At 50.1% G+C, this 16,549-nt stretch overlaps 1 protein-coding gene across 2 annotated transcripts in view; it reads left to right on the top strand.

Annotated features, from left to right (window-relative positions):
• Positions 1-10,136: 10,136 nt before the first annotated feature.
• HM13 (histocompatibility minor 13) overlaps positions 10,137-16,549 on the top strand; it is a 37,297-nt gene continuing 30,884 nt past the window's right edge. The window contains exon 1 of one of the 2 annotated variants that reach the window (XM_077769362.1): positions 10,137-10,416. In XM_077769362.1, the coding sequence (XP_077625488.1) occupies positions 10,234-10,416 (183 nt within the window). In that variant the 5' untranslated portion in view covers positions 10,137-10,233. The remainder of the gene's footprint in view (positions 10,417-16,549) is intronic. The other variant, XM_077769360.1, reaches the window with a different exon arrangement.

Genomic DNA, 16,549 nt, shown 5'->3' with positions numbered 1-16,549 from the left:
CTCAAAAAGTAAATAAAACATTTTAAAATGTTTTAAAAAGAAGATATGGTGTATATATACAATGGAATATTACTCGCCAATCAAAAAGAGTGAAATCTTGCCTTTTGCAATGACATGGATGGAAGTAGTGTATTATGCTAAGTGAAATAAGTCAAGCAGAGAAAGACAAATATCATATGAATTCACTCATATGTGGAATTTAAAAACAACATAGGGGAAGGGAAAGAAAAAAAGATAAGATAAAAGCAGAGAGGGTGGCAAACCATAAGAGACACTTAAATATAGAGAACAAACTGAGGGTTGCTGGAGGGGAGGTGGGTGGAGGAATGGACTAAATGGGTGATGGGCATTAAGGGGGGCACTTGTTGGGACGAGCACAGAGTATTATGTGTAAGTGATGAATCACCAATTCTACTCCTGAAACCAATACTGCACTATACGTTAACTAACATTAACTCAATTTTTTTTAAAAAAATAATTTAAGGGCAGCATTTAAGCTAAGACTCATGAGAAGGAGCTAGCTTAGCAAAGAGAATCAGAGAGAGAGAAGACCAGGAAAGGAGGAACAGCTTATGCAAAGGACCTGAGGCTGAAAAGAGCTTAATGCAAAAGAGGAAAGCAATAATGGATGAGCTAAGCATCTTGGCAGGGACCTTGAAGACCATTCCTTGAAGATCATTCAGGGCCTTGAAGACCATGGTGAGGAAGGAGCATGAGACTATCTTGAGGGCAGGGGGACCATTGAAGGGTTTCAAGCACAGAGATAAGATGCAGAGGGGTCTCCAGGAGATGAATGAGGAAGCTGTTGACATAGCCTGGCAGAGATGACATGGCCTGGATTGTCCAGCAGCTTTGGACACGAGCAGCCCCAGACTTCTGTATTTGAATTGGCCTCAAAGTCAAAGGCTGGATTTAGGCCTGAGAACAATCCTACTGCTTTTCCATAAGCCAAGCAATGGCTTTTCCACAGTCAGTGTCCCCTTACCGCCTGTGCTGTGTCCGTTCACTGGCCTCGGCTGCCCTCTGCTGGCAGAAGAAGGCACTAGCGCAAGGGGAGCCCCTGCCGGGTAACAAAGAGAGAGGACACCTGGGCCCCCAGGTCTTCATCCTCTCAGTTAATCTCTATCTCAGCGTCTTCATCATTCAGTAACTCAGTTCAGAAATGCAGGACTCAGTTTTTCCTCCTCATTTACACCCCATCAGGGAGTCCTGATGATTCCATTTTCTAAGTAAAATCCTAAAGCAGAAATTTCCTAAGTATATCTTAATCACACCCACTTCTCTCCGTCTCCACCGGCCCACAGTAGCCAAAGGCACTTCCCTCTCTTCGCTGGTCTACTTACCTTGTTCTGCCCAATCCGTTTCCCACTGGGCAGCCAGAGCCCTCGTGATAGCCTCTAATTCCAAAATTCTTTCACCTCAGTGTACAGCTCCTCGCACTCAGTGTTGAGTCCAGTGGGAAAATCTCTGGTATACACACCATGCCACCACATTCCCCTCTCTCCACATGGTGTCCCAGACTCGTGTCCTTTCGCTCGCCCCTCTCCTTCCTCCGTCCTCCTCTTCATTTCTGTTTGTCTCATTTTCTCCCTCCTGTTCATTTCTAGCACCAAGCAGATGTGCTATTTCTGTTTCTGTGACACATTCCAGCCGGGGTTCTCCGGGCCCCACCTTCCCCCCATGCAGACTGTCAAGGTGTCTTCCCATCCCAGACCTGTAGACAGTTGCTTCCCTGGGAAAAATGCCAATGCTGAGACAAGAACACTCTCACCTTGCGTACATTGTGATGCTAACATTTCAGGGCTCTAAGGTCTCCTTCCTACATCCTATGGGTTGGCCCAAGATTACAGAAATCCTCANGGAAGCCTCGCCCACCCCCAGAGGTCTTTTGACAGTGGAGTTGCCCATCCTGACTGCACTGAACTCAGAGGGTCCATGAACCCGGAAGTCTCTGGGTTCCTAAGCCAAATCATAACACGTTAACTCAGCCATTTGTAGTACCTAGGCTTGCTGTGAAAAGAGGATAAGGATGGGGGCAGAGACAAGCAGAGAGGCAGTTCTGGCAGCACAGATGCCCTGCTTTCGAGGGGGAACTGAGCCCCGGCTCGGTCCCTGCCTGTCCTGCCCAGCGCTTCAGCTATTCACCTCTTCCTTGTCGTACAAGAGGCAAACATTCTCATCATCGCCCAAAGTGCTTCCATCTGGGTTTTCAGCCCTCGCAAACCAAAGAACCGTGACTCACTGTGAGAAGGGAGCTTGCCATTCCTTTTGCAAATCCAGCCTCTGTCCCCAACCCAACGAAGAACAAAGAGGACTCTGAAATGACAGTTTTTGCTTCAAGTCTTCAAAGATCTTGTCTTTTCTGGGGCGCCTGGGTGCCTTAGTCGGTTAAGCGTCCGACTTTCGCTTAGGTCATGATCTCGCGGTTCGTGGGTTCGAGCCCCGCGTCGGGCTCTGTGCTGACTGCCAGCTCAGAGCTGGAGCCTGTTTCAGAGTCTGTGCCTCCCTCTCTCTCTCCTGACCCTCCCCGGCTCACACTGTCTCTCTCTCTCTCCTAGAAATAAATAAAACGTTAAAAAAAAAACAAAAAACAAAGATCTTGTCTTTTCTTTCTTAAGTAGGCTCCATGGCCAGCACGGGGCTTGGACTCATGACCCTGAGATCAAGAGGTGCGTGGTCTACCGACTGAGCCAGACAGGCGCCCCGTGTATTTCCTTCCTGGAATCTCAGAAGTAGAGGAATGAGTTCATCATACTCCTTCCTTCATGGCAAACTATCTTCACTGTTGGCCAGCAAAGTCCCTGTTTTGTTTTATTCATGTAAGTTTTGGTTTAAAGTGTATTTGTTTTTGGTCATCTCTACATCCAATGTGGGGCTTGAACTCACGACCCCGAGAGCAAGAGTCTCATGCTCTTCCAGCTGAGCCAGCCAAGCGCTCCTGTTGCTGTTGTTTTAATCCCCAGTTCCCACTCTCATTCCCATCCCTCTATAGGGAACCATTCTGATGCACTTGATGTATATTCTTTTGTTTGATTTTTAGGATTTATTCAGACCCAGGGTTTTGGGTTTTTTATACATAATTTTTTAAATTTACATCCAATTTAGTTAGCATATAGTACAACAATGATTTCAGGAGTAGATCCTTAATGTCCCCTCACCCATTTAGCCCATCCCCCCTCCCAGAGCCCCATCAGCAACCCTCTGTTTGTTCTCTGTATTTAAGAGTCCCTTGTGTTTTGTACCCCTCTCTGTTTTTATATTATTTTTGCTTCCCTTCCGTTATGTTCATCTTAAATTCCTCATACGAGTGAAGTCATATGACATCTGTCTTTTTTTGAGTGACTAATTTCGCTTAGCATAATACTCTCTAGTTCCGTCCATGTAGTTGCAAATGGCAAGATTTCGTTCTTTTTGATTGCCGAGTAATACTCCATTGTATATATATACCACATCTTCTTTATCCATTCATCTGTCATTGGACATTTGGGCTCTTTCCATACTTTGGCTATTGTCGATAGTGCAGCTATGAACACTGGGGTACACGTGCCCCTTCAAAACAGCATATCTGTATCCTTTGGATAAATACCTAGTAGTGCAATTGCTAAGTTGTAGGGTAGTTCTATTTTTAATTTTGGGGGAACCTCCACACTGTTTTCCAGAGTGGCTGCACCAGTTTGCATTCCCAGGTGTATATTCTTTAATATGTAAATATTCTTGTTAGATTTGCAATGTTGCTGTGTGACACGGACTTTTAATTTATGGAAATCATATTGNGCGAGATCATGACCTAAGTGAAAGTCGGACGCCTAACCGACCAAGCCACCCAGGCGCCCCAAGATTTCATTCTTTTTGATTGCCGAGTAATACTCCACTGTAAATATATATACCACGTCTTCTTTATCCATTCATCTGTCATTGGACATTTGGGCTCTTTCCATACTTTGGCTATTGTTGATAGTGCAGCTATGAACACTGGGGTACATGTGCCCCTTCAAAACAGCATATCTGTATCCTTTGGATAAATACCTAGTAGTGCAATTGCTAAGTTGTAGGGTAGTTCTATTTTTAATTTTGGGGGAACCTCCACACTGTTTTCCAGAGTGGCTGCACCAGTTTGCATTCCCAGGTGTATATTCTTTAATATGTAAATATTCTTGTTAGATTTGCAATGTTGCTGTGTGACACGGACTTTTAATTTATGGAAATCATATTGCACATTTCTTCATGCTCAGCTCCACGTTTCAAAGATCTCTACATGTTGATGACGATGAGAGAGATTATAAGGGATGTCTTTGGTGCCCCACCCAGATCCCCTTTAATAGAAATAGTGACCCAACCCCCAGCTGTTGGGAGTGTTGGCCAAAAGCCACTGGCAATGGCCACCTTCTCCGGAGAACTGCCCTTGTTCAGACATGGGCCAACTAGTCAGGGTACCTCACCCCCGACTCCTGGACTATGGCCAGTAACTGACAAATACAGGGTACAAGAGCCCTGGCCTCAAAGCAGGAGCAATTCTGTGGTGCCCCAGAGCTCTCCTCGGGCTCACATTGAACCAAGTCTCTGGCTGAGACGTCCTCCTCACTTAGCCTTTTATCTCCTGCATTCCCTCAAGCCCATTCTCCTAAGAACACTCTCCCTCAAAGTCGCTTAAACAGTGGGGTGCCTGGTGGCTCAGTCAGCTGAGTGTCCAACTCTTAATTTCAGCTCAGGTCATGATGGCAGAGTCATAGGATCATAGGATCGAGCCCCGTGTCGGGCTCCGTGCTGGGGGTGGAGCCTGCTTAAGATTCTGTCGCTCTTCCTCTGCCCCTCCCCTCAAACTCTCTGTCTCTCTCTCTCTCTCAAAAAAAAAAAATNCATTCCCTCAAGCCCATTCTCCTAAGAACACTCTCCCTCAAAGTCGCTTAAACAGTGGGGTGCCTGGTGGCTCAGTCAGCTGAGTGTCCAACTCTTAATTTCAGCTCAGGTCATGATGGCAGAGTCATAGGATCATAGGATCGAGCCCCGTGTCGGGCTCCGTGCTGGGGGTGGAGCCTGCTTAAGATTCTGTCGCTCTTCCTCTGCCCCTCCCCTCAAACTCTCTGTCTCTCTCTCTCTCTCTCAAAAAAAAAAACTCTTAAACAAGAACCTTCATCTCATAGGTTCTGCTTCTACTTGACCCATGATAGTGACCATTATCATCCCAACCAGTACCCTTTTCAGAGTGCAAGGGGTTCTGTTAATAATTAGGCCAGGGCGGGGGCGCCTGGGTGGTTCAGTCGGGTGAGCGCCCGACTTCGGCTCAGGTCATGATTTCACAGCTCATGGGTTTGTGCCCCGCATCGGGCTCTGTGCTGATGGCTCAGAGCCTGGAGCCTGCTTCGGATTCTATGTCTCTGCCTCTCTCTGCCCCTCCCCTGCTCGAACTCTCTCTCAAAAATAAATAAGCATTTAAAAATTTTTCCCAATTAAGATTTCCAGCCCTAAGGCAAGGAGGTATAGAGGCACCAAAAATGTTTCTTCCTGTTTCTTTCATCTTAGTAAAACCCCAGGGGCACTTCTGCCAGCCCCACCCTGCTAGGGGGTCCTTGCAGGGGTCCCTGAATCTGGAACCTGACACAGAACTGACGTTGAACTCAAGCTCTGAGGGATTGTGGGGTGAGAAAATGAAGGTGATGCGGAGAGAACAATGTATTCCCTCATTCATATACAAACATTTATGGATCACATATACATAAAGGCCCCAGGCCCTGGCAGATAATGAGAACAGTAAACATTTATATAGAGGTTTGCTGCTTTCCTGCCCATCCTCGCCCAAGGATCAAGAACACGGGGATGCCTGGGTCCTCAAGCAGACAAATGTCACCTACAATAAAGGAGCTCCTCCTACACCAGCATTTCTCAGACTACATCCGTGTGTGGATCAGCTGGAGGTCCAGTAGTATGGGGTGGAGCTGAGATCCTGGGTTTCTGCCAGGTTCCCAGATGATGCTCATGGGGCTAACCTGGGCACCGCGCCTTGATTAGCAAGGTCTTATAGCTACCATACCATCATCCCACCCAAGCAATCCATGTTTGAATTTTCCCATTCACCTGAAACTTTTCTTGACAGCCTTTTTTTTAATGTTTTTTAAAATTTTATTTCTGAGAGAGAGAGAGAGACAGCATGAGCAGGGGAGGGTTAGAGAGAGAGGGAGATACAGAATCTGAAACAGCCTCCAGGCTCTGAGCTGGCTGTCAGCACAGAGCCCGACGTGGGGCTCAAACCCAAGAACCACGAGATCATGATCTGAGCCGAAGTCGGACTGAGCCACCCAGGTGCCCCATTGACAGCCTTTTTAAAACTGTTGTGACCCAGGACCCAATCAAGGATGGGACATTTCACTGGTCTCCTTTCATCAGCAACAATCCCCCATAAAGTCCCCTGTACCCCCGCCATGGCACCAAAATTTTTGAAGAGTTCAGGCTACTTGTCTTATAGAATCTTCCACAATCTGTACTTTTCTGACATTCCTTCATGAGTAGATGTGAGTCAAACCTGCTTGGCAAGAAGACCACATGGAGGCCGTGTCCCACACGTCACATCACAACTTGGCATATTGTCCCACCCCATCCCATTTCGTCACTCCATGGTAAAGGAAGCCTTTTGTAACTAACAGGTAATCTGTGAGGTGACACTCTAGAGCTATATGGATAGTTCCTGGACTTTTCTCACACAGCTTTCACATCCATTCACACTCTTTGCTTGCTGTTTTGGGGAAATTTTTTTAAAAAAAATTTTAACGTTTATTTATTTGGAGAGACAGAGAGAGAGACCGAGCGCAAGCAGGGAAGAGGCAGAGAGAGAGGGAGACAGAATCGGAAACAGGCTCCAGGCTGTGAGCTGTCAGCACAGAGCCCAATGCGGGGCTTGAACCCACAAACTGCAAGATCACAACCTGAGCCGAAGTCAGATGCTTAACCAACTGAGCCACCCAGGCGCCCCTGTTTTGGGAAATATTTAAACACTCAATAGTGTGGAGAAGTGTGGGCGAATATGTGTGTGGGCATATATGAGAAAAAAATTTGAGAAATCTGAAATCCATTCACCATGACTGAACACAGTAATAAGTGAGCAGGAGAGAGGGACTACATCCTTCTCTGGAACAAATATTTGGTCATTTAACTACCCCAGGCTCTAAGCAGGCTCCATTCTTTTTTTTTTTTTAATGATTTATTTATTTCTGAGAGAGAGAGAGAGAGAGAGAGAGAAAGGCAGCACGAGCAGGGGAGGGTAGAGAGAGAGGGAGACACAGAATCAGAAGCAGGCTCCAGGCTCTGAGCTAGTTGTCAACACAGAGACTGATGCAGGGCTCGAACCCACGAACTGTGTGATCATGACCTGAGCCAAAGTCGGACGCTTAGCCGACTGAGCCACCCAGGCGCCCCAAGCAGGCTCCATTCTTGACGTCAGTTCAGATAACGTCTGGGAAAGTAGCCACGTACAGGAGGCTTCAGCAGATAAAGGCTCAGGGCACCCCCTGCAGACGGTCTCATCCCCGCCTCCAGACAATATCAAGACAGCCCTGCTCCAGGGCACCTGGGTGGCTCAGTCGGTTAAGTGTCCGAGTTCGGCTCCGGTCATGATCTTATGGTTCGTGGGTTCGAGCCCTGCGTCAGGCTCTGTGCTGACAGCCAGCTCAGAGCCCAGAGCCTGTTTCAGATTCTGTGCCTCCCTCTCTCTCTGACCCTCCCCTGCTCACTCTGCCTCTCTCTCTCTCTTTCTCAGAAATAAATAAAAACTTTTTTTTAATTAAAAAAAAAAAAGGTCTGCTCCAAGCCAGAAATCCAACCTGCCAGAAGCCTTGACAGGATCTTTCTGAACTTGGGTCAAACCCTCAGTTCCCTGGGTCACATTCACAATCTCTGCCTCTGGAGTGTCAAGATGGCTGGATCTGCCTTAGAAGAAACTAAATCAAGTGCTCAGCCTCTCGGGAAGCAGGAGTGTCTCAAGTTTCCAATCATAGGCTCTCAGATGAGGAAGCACAGAGCTGTGAGGCCTGGTTGCTGGGCAGATCCTGTGGCCTGAATTATTGATGGATGAATTCATCAGGCACACGGCCTTCACCCATCCATTCATGTCATGTCCAGCTTATTGAAAATCAGAGCCTGAAACTGTACACTCTCCACCCAGAACCAAGTTACACTGGTCCAGACTCCTTAGCCTCCTGTATAGCTGAGATGTTGCAAAGAGGAAAGGCTTTGGGGCCCTACAGACCTGAGTTCAAGGTTCTCTTCCACTGCTGACTGTACATCCTAGCCTGGCTAGTTTAGCTTCCCTTGGTAAGGCTCAGTTTCCTCATCTGTAAATTGGGACCATCTGTAAATTGGGATCATCTCTTGCTAGTATTATGGAGATAAAACACACACACACACACACACACACACACACAGTTACTAGTAGAGTGCCTGGCATGTACTAGGCAACTAACTCTATTATTCAAACTCTTTCAGTATGACTCCTTGCTTTGTCTGCCCTCACCATGAGCCCCACGCTCCAACCCCACCTCACCACCTGTCAAACTTGGACCAGGCCCTGTGATTTTATACCATCTGTGTCATTTATCAACTCATTGTCTCTCAACTCTAAATCCACTCTTTTTGCCTGCTCTGTGCTGATGGAGCTGGGCCTTGTAAGTATTTCTCCTTTTCCAGCTGACATAGTTAAGCTTTGTCTGTACAGTGTACTAAAGGGACATTGCAGGGGCGCCTGGGTGGCTCAGTCAGTTAAGCGTCCAACTTTAGCTCAGGTCTTGATCTCTCAGTTTGTGAGTTCAAGCCCTGCGACAGGCTCTGTGCTGACAGCTCAGAGCCTGGAGCCTCCTTCAGATTCTGTGTCTCCCCCTCTCTCTCTGACCCTCTCATGCTCATGCTCTGTCTCTTAATAATAAATAAAAACGTTAAAATTTTTTTTAAAAACTAAAGGGACATTGGAAGGGAACGGCTCTTCCCTTCCTGGATTCAGATTGGCCTGCTTCCTGGGTTCTGGAAGAACATACTTTCTTTCCACCACTTGGCCCAAAGTTTCTCCAGTGTGAGGTGTCCACAGGGTGTAACTTTCTCAGTTTGTCTGCCATATACTTTCCCCAGCTTTTCATTAGGGTGGGAGTAACATAGCCAGGAGCCCCAGACAGAATGGCCCTGCACCCAAACTCAGATCACTTCTACCCACACCTTCTCCTCAGCCCTACACACATTCCACAGGGCTGTCCATCTACAGAGCCAACCACCTGATTTTTGTCCTCTGGAACTGACTGATGGGAACCACCCTACAGACGTGCCCAAGCCATATGCAGAAGTACACTAGATTCCTAGAGAGGGAGATGTCTCTGAATTATTCATGTCCCTTAACATGCTGTGTAATACACGACTACACACTAACATCCTACACGCTTCGTATTTTACTTATTTTGCTCATTTTATTTCTTGTCTTCCCAACACCTCCCCCTACGACTGCACTAAAAATGCAACCTTCGTGAGTATAGGGATGGACTTTTGCCTGTATTGTCCCTGTGTCCCCAGAGCCTGGGATGGCGTCTGGCATATCATGGGATATTCAAATATTGAAGGAGTGAAGGAAAGATTAAATATTGGATGAATGAGGGGCGCTTGGGTGGCTCAGTCGGTTAAGGGGCCGACTTTGGCTCAGGTCATGATCTCGCCACTCGTGAGTTCAAGCCCCACATCTGGCTCTGTGCTGACAGCTCAGAGCCTGGAGCCTGCTTCAGGTTCTGTGTCTCCTCTCTCTGCCCTTCCCCTGCTCACGTTCTGTCTCTCAAAAATAAATAAACGTTAAAAATTTTTTTTATAAATATTGGATGAATGATACATGAATAAACAAATTCTTAGCTATTCGGATGAGGGCTTGTAGGGAGCAGGACAGCCTGGGATTAAGGAAGCCGCCTAGGACCGTGGCATGGCATCCTCAGGTCTCTCTCTCGGGATGCAGTGGTCCAGCAGTGGTCCAGCGTTCCTTTCCCGACCACTCACGAGTTGCTTAGCAACTGGCCGCCCTGCCCTCCGCCACCATTAGAGGGCGCGCGGGCGGGGAGCCGTGAACGCGCACGCGTGCGCGGCGCGGCCCAGCAAGGGCTGGGGGTACGTCACTTCCTGTTTCTTTAAGGGAACGTGGCTTTCCCCGCAGCGTCCGTCTTCCTGTGTGCGTCTCTGCTGCGGCGGCCGGAGCAGGAGTGGGACCCCGAGCGCAGCGTCGCCATGGACTCGGCCCTCAGCGACCCGCACAACGGCAGCGCCGAGGCAGGCGGCGCGGCCAACGGCACGGCGCGGCCGCCTTCAACGCCCGAGGGCATCGCGCTGGCCTACGGCAGCCTCCTGCTCATGGCGCTGCTGCCCATCTTCTTCGGCGCCCTGCGCTCCGTGCGCTGCGCCCGCGGCAAGGTAGGGCCGGAGGCAGAACCGCGCGCGCCTGCCACCTCCCGCCCGGGACGTGACTGCCGGGGACCCTTCCCCGACCCCGCCCTAGACGGGACAGACACCACCTCTCCCCGGACACTGACCTTTCCCAGCTCGGATCGCCAGAGCTTCCCCACCCCGAGGCCACATCCGGGAGCTGGCCTTAGGTGCCCGAGGATCTGACGCCTTCCCAGATAGGGACTGGCTTCTTCTACCCCTCATCGGACCCCGACACATCCCTCCCTCCGTGCAACATGCCGCAGACACTGTCAGCCACCCATGCGATTGGGCATGTATTGTTCCGAGCCTGCTGGCCCCAGCCACATCAGCCCCACCTTCTGCTCTGGCTGCTCCTCCCATATGGGACACCTCATCCTGGCCTCTGGGTCAGCCCTAGTCTGTACCTGATGGGACGCTGGTCCTGACAACTGAATGGTACAGTCCCCTGTCATTCCTCCTTTAGGAACTTGGCCTCGTCCAGCCTAGGGCAAACTCAAGGATCCAGGTCCATCCCTGAGCTGCGACACCTGTCTAGCTGAAATCTGTGACCCCCTCTCCTAGAACCCCCAGATCAGGCCCTTGCAGCACCCCCCAAAAAATTAACCCAAGGATATAATGCAGCTAAGGCCCCAGTTTTTGGCATGACTTCTCAAACCACTTTCACACAGCCAGCCCCTCAGAACCCAACACCATAGCACGGCTCCTTTTTTTTAAGCAGGCATAGGCCTTTCTTTGCTGGTTTGCTCTGTCCTAGGGAGGGAGCCCAGACCCTACCTCAAAGTAGCTTCCCTTCCTGGGCTCCCTAAGACAGTCCCTCCCCCAAATTTGGTTTACCTGCTGAGGAACTGAGCTGCTGTTGGCCTCTCTGATGAGCCTAGGCCAGATCCACTCCTGACCTTCTGCAACATATGTCCCATCGGAGGACCCTGGCATCTCCCACCTCTTGACTTCTCCCCTCACCCTTCTTCCCTATATTCAGCTCTCTCCAGCCCATTGCACCAGTGGCTTCTCACTTCCTGGCACCCTCTCCCCTCCTGATCTGTAGCTCCTCCCCGACCCAAACCTGACATTGAACCTCAGAGGAAGCTGTCTTACCCAAAGAGGACAAGTCCACAAAGCAGCTGCCACTTTTGAAACTGCTCAAGCCTGGGTTCTCAGAACATTACCCAACTTGAGGCCTGACACCTTCCTTCCCGAGATCAGAGAACCCACTGTTAGCTCCTCCTGTGGACAGACACAAGGGGGAGTAGTCGGGCAGGACTTAGGTGGCCCCATTGTCCTTTCCATTCAGCCTCTTCTAAGCAGAGTTCACATGGCCTTCAATCTCCCTGCCATGCCTTTTGGGCAGACACTTGTGCAGAGGTGGGCGGGGGGGGCTTCTGAAATAGACCAGGACAAAGGAAGCGAAGGCGGTATGGGACGAGCTGATCTGAGAGGCTCCCCAAAACTGAGTAATTCTCCTTGGTGTCTTCTCCACAAGGATCACTAATCTCTTAAGCAAACACCTTACTGACAACAGAATTTGCTGTACCTCTCTTGTTGTCTGGGGCGGGGGGAACATGCTGCAAAAATGAGTTGGTCAGAGCTCTGTCACCAGGGGCTTTAGGGTGCCTGAACGGAGGAGGGATAACTAGCTCTGTGGTCGCCGTACAGTAGCACTGCCAGATTTGGGGAGAACGTTTGAGCATCCCTGAGGCAGGGCAGAGAGGCTTTGTGCTGCAGGTGGACTTGAGCCTTGATGCAGAAGTACAAGTTCAGCTAGAAGACGTTCTAGGCAGAGGAGACCAGGTAAGCAGCTGTATGAAGCAGCAGCAAAGGGCGTGCCTAGAAGGGAGCTTCCCGTCCACCATAGCTTCCAGATTCCTCTGCCACCACCTCCTGCAGGGCAAGGGAGCTGCAAAGCTGCCTGAAATTGCAGGCACCCAGGCCCACCATGGATAAGTAGGATATTCTGAAAGTCACACAGCCTTCCCCGTCTTTGGGTCTCCAGCAACTGAATGTGACAGGGGAGCCAGTTTTATTTTCCCTGTTGTGCAGAGAAACGGAGAGTCCACGAAATGACTTCTCATGGTCCCTCTGCCAAGTAGGGACAGAACTAAGCATTGCTGGATCTAGTCCAGGACTGTCCTTGATGTAGGTGCCTCCAGAAGACCCACACAAGNGGGGGGGGGGACAAGCCAAACAACTCCCTTCTTCTACCCTGAGTCATGTTTCCCTGCTCATGTGGCAAGGAGAGAGAAAAGTTAGTGTGGGGACCCAGGAGTTTTGATTTCCCCCAGTGTTGGACCTTAAAGCCAGCTGAGAGAGGGCATGCGAGGACAGAATGGTCCCTGGAGCCAAGTTGTCCGTAACAGGCAGAGCAAATTGTGAAATCATAGGGAGAAGAAGGAGGAGTGCCCAGGAGTGTGTTGGGAAGAAGTAACCATGGGGGGGGGGGGTCTTAGAGGGGTTCCCGTCCCTGCCGGGGACCCGTGTTCCCAGAGAGGAGCAGATCCCAGCCCAGGCGGTAGCTGGGGATCAGACGGCTTCAGAGGCTCTTGGCCTGTAACTCAGAGGGGCCCCTCAGCCACCCGCACCAGGCCCCTGCTGTGTGCCAGGCTCTGGGCTGGGTACCAAGGGTGCTGGGACAACGAAGGCCAGGACCAGCGCTCCCAGAGCTTAGTCCCCACGGAGAACCAGATGGGTGAGCAGCCGCCTAACCCGAATCCTAATACGCTTCCCAGGGGAGACCGCAGCCTCCTTTGCATGGATGGACGCAAGTTTGGCGAGTTGTGGGGGGCAGGGGGCTGGGAGAGAGGGAGGCGGCGAGGTATCACGGACCGTGTTTAGGGAGACAGCGAGCAGTGTGGTGGTGGGGGGGGGACAGGGGCGTGGAGGCCGCAACAAGACGCTCGCTCGGGCAGCCTGCAGCCTTTCTGAGCGACAGAGTCCTGAAGGCAACGCAGCAGTTCATCTTCACAGTATGACTACACACGTGCACTTGTAAACAAAACAAACAAACCCAAGCCAAGCAGAAGTACAAGGGAAAAACCTCCCCAGGACCACTCCTTGAAGGAACCCGGTTAGCTGTTCAGTGTGTAAACTTCCAGCGGTTTTTTGCTGTGTGTATACAAACGTATCATGGATGTGCCTGTGTGTGTATACCCATGGAGGTTTATTTTTATAACAGTAGGAATTTACATATTGCTCTGCGATTTGATTTTTTTTTTTTCNAAGCCCCCCCCCCGCCCCCGCGAGCCAGTTTCCCTCCCCAGAGGCAGCCCCGTTAGCTGTTCCTTGGACATCCATCCAGGAAATTCTGTACCTTTACAAATACATAAGCACCTGCTTTCCCCCTATTTTTGCTGTATAACTTCTGTTTTGTTAGAAATACACTCTTTTTTGCACCTTGGTTTTTTTGCCAGCTCTTTGCTGGAGATCAGATACGTCAGTACACGTGGGGTGGCCGTGTTCTTTCACAGCTCTGCAGTCTCCCACCTGTGCCCCACGGCTTGTTCACAGCCCTGGTGATCCCTAGACCAGCAGCGGCAGCATCGCCTGGGAACGTATCAGACATGCAGATTCTGAGTTAGAAACCAAAGGTGGGCCTGGCAGTCGGTCCTCACAAGCCCTCCTGGCAGTTGTGGTGTGTGCTCAAGTGCGAGCCTCCGACTTACAGTCCTCCACGAGTTGTTTAGCCGGGCGTCAGTCTTTTGCTATTACAAACCATGCTGAAATTAATCCAATACATTTGTTAGTTCACACTTGTCCATATTTATAGGATTTTTTTTTTAATTGGTCTTCTGGCCGACGGCTATGTGTGTGTTTGATTTAGATGAGTTTTACCAAAATTCTGCACCATAGAGGTTGTATAAGTTTACACCCCCACCGGCAGTGACCTCAGTTCTTGTATAATGGCTGCGTCCAGGGCTTTCTGAGCCAGGTATGTATGCTGCGGTCAAGCCGAGGGTTCAGAAAGTGCTCCTGGCAGGGCCAGTGATGGGCAGGAGGGAGAATGGGAAGGAGGCTGGTGAGGCGGTCGTGGTAAAGACTGCAGTTGAGCACAGGATTGGAGTGGTGGGGCTGAGTTCTAGAAACGCCTAGGAAGCAGCATCGTGGTGAAGTGAGTGAGTGAGTGTGGGTGGAAAGGAGAAGAAGGGCTAGGGTGACAGAGTAACAGAATGGCCCGCAAGTCCCAGATCATTTCTAGGGCATGGCTAGGAAGCAGTGCTCCCAGAGCTCGGGCCGAGCCAATGACTTGAGACTGGCCATGTCTTCCCTCACTGCTTTTGCTTCTGCCCTAATAACTGAACGTCCAGAATGTCACCGGGAGCTAAATTTATTTCTGCTATTTGTGTCAGCTTCTCTCCGCCCCCTACTCGAATTATGTTTTGTGTTCAGGGAGCTATTGCGTTTGCCTAAGGGCGTCTGGCTTCAAAATCCACGTTGAACTGGTAGAGAATCCTGACAGCTTTTTGTATTTTTGTAATGATGAAGGTCAACTGTTTTATTGTCACAGGCTCCCTGAGCACCTTGCCACCGCTTTTCCAGCGGAAATGTCCAGGTAGGGAAGGTAGAGGTCATCTAGGAAGTAGTGGCCGAGAGTTGGCACATTGGAACCGGACTGCCTCCATGTGAATCCTGGCTCTAGCACTCACCAGCTGTGTGACCTTCAGCAGGTTACTTCACCTCCCTGAGCCTCTGTTTCCTCGTCAGTAAAGTGGAGCTCTTGAAAATATCTGCCTCGTAGTAGGGTTTTTGTGAAGATGAAGTCATGTAACGCTTGACATCTAGAAAGCTGTCTGTAAATGTTATGCTTGCTACTGTTGTCAGATTTCCAGTCTCCCGTTCAGACTCAACATTGCAGCGTGGGTGTTTACACAGTCACCCACAGAGGAGACCAGATTCTCCTCTTTCTAGTGAAGCATGGGTCCCACCTTGGCTTGTCTTCAAGTAATTGTAAGCCTCTTCCCCACCCCCTTCCCCCAGGTTACTGGGCTGAATTGGAAGGAATATGTGGAAATGAGCTGTAACACCGGGTTGTGGGTGAGGCCAGAGTCCCACATGATCTGCACCTGCAGCTCCTCTGCCTTGTACATGCTTCTCTCCCTCGTACACAGAGCAGATTCCTCAATTTGGCATGTATCTCGCTCCTGCCCCCTACCAGACACTGTGCTTGACCTTCAGGGCCTTGCCTAGGTACCATCCTGTGGTTCCCTTCCACTTCTACTGTATCATCATCATCATCATCATCATCATCCAGAGAATCTAGACAGTGTGTGTGATAGCTCAAGGCACAACACTAACTATTTCTAATCCAAAGTCGTAGAATCCTGAAACTCATCGTACGAGGCTCTGAGACAGAAAACAGCATTCCTGGGTCTCACAGCTAAGAAGCAGCAGAACTGGCTTTCTGACGTCAGAACCTTCTCCCAACTGTTTGGCACTCATACTGGGTATCACACCAGTATACATCCTTTTTTGTCATGTGCCCCATCGTGTGGTGGTATTCTGTTCACACGGCAGGGTCTTGGCCCCGCCTGCCTGGCAGCTCTTGGAGAGGAGCAGCTGTCTAATTTCTGTTTGAGCCTAAGCTCCCGCTGCAAGGGGCATACTCTGAATTTGTGGAGGAATTTTCCCAAGCCCCCCAGCACATGGCTGCCAAAAGCAGAAACCGAGGGCCGGGGGAGAACCCTGCCTTTCTGTGGCAGGACCGCTCTCCTGCCTGCCCCCCCACCTCCCAGCCCTGTGCCTAGCGCACCTCAGCCGTGCGTGTGTCAGGGTTTGGCGAAGCGCCTCCCACTCACCTCTCCCTGACCGTCACAGCTCCTCACACGGTCACAGGACTTTACGGTTTGCTGGGCTGTTTCATAGCCCATCGCATTTCGTTGACATCTTTTGGTCCTTTTAGAGGTAACTAAAGCTAGAGATTGTGCTCCTGTTTGATAGATGAGTAAGCTGAGGCTCAGAGAACAAGGACTTACCTCGGTCACCCAGCAACCTTTTAATAGAGCACTGAATACCTGTGATACACTTTACATGCGTCATTTGCATGTGTGTGATTTTTATCTGTAGAAAAATTCCCAGCAGTGGAATTGCTTGGTCAAAGGTATGTGCATTTGTGTGTTTGGGGGGGGCG

The sequence above is a fragment of the Crocuta crocuta genome, unplaced genomic scaffold (assembly GCF_008692635.1).
Source record: "Crocuta crocuta isolate KB4526 unplaced genomic scaffold, BGI_CrCroc_1.0 scaffold445, whole genome shotgun sequence".
NCBI classification, from domain to species: domain Eukaryota; kingdom Metazoa; phylum Chordata; class Mammalia; order Carnivora; family Hyaenidae; genus Crocuta; species Crocuta crocuta.
Note: the sequence above shows the minus strand (reverse complement) of the source record. Positions and strands in the feature narration are given on the sequence as shown.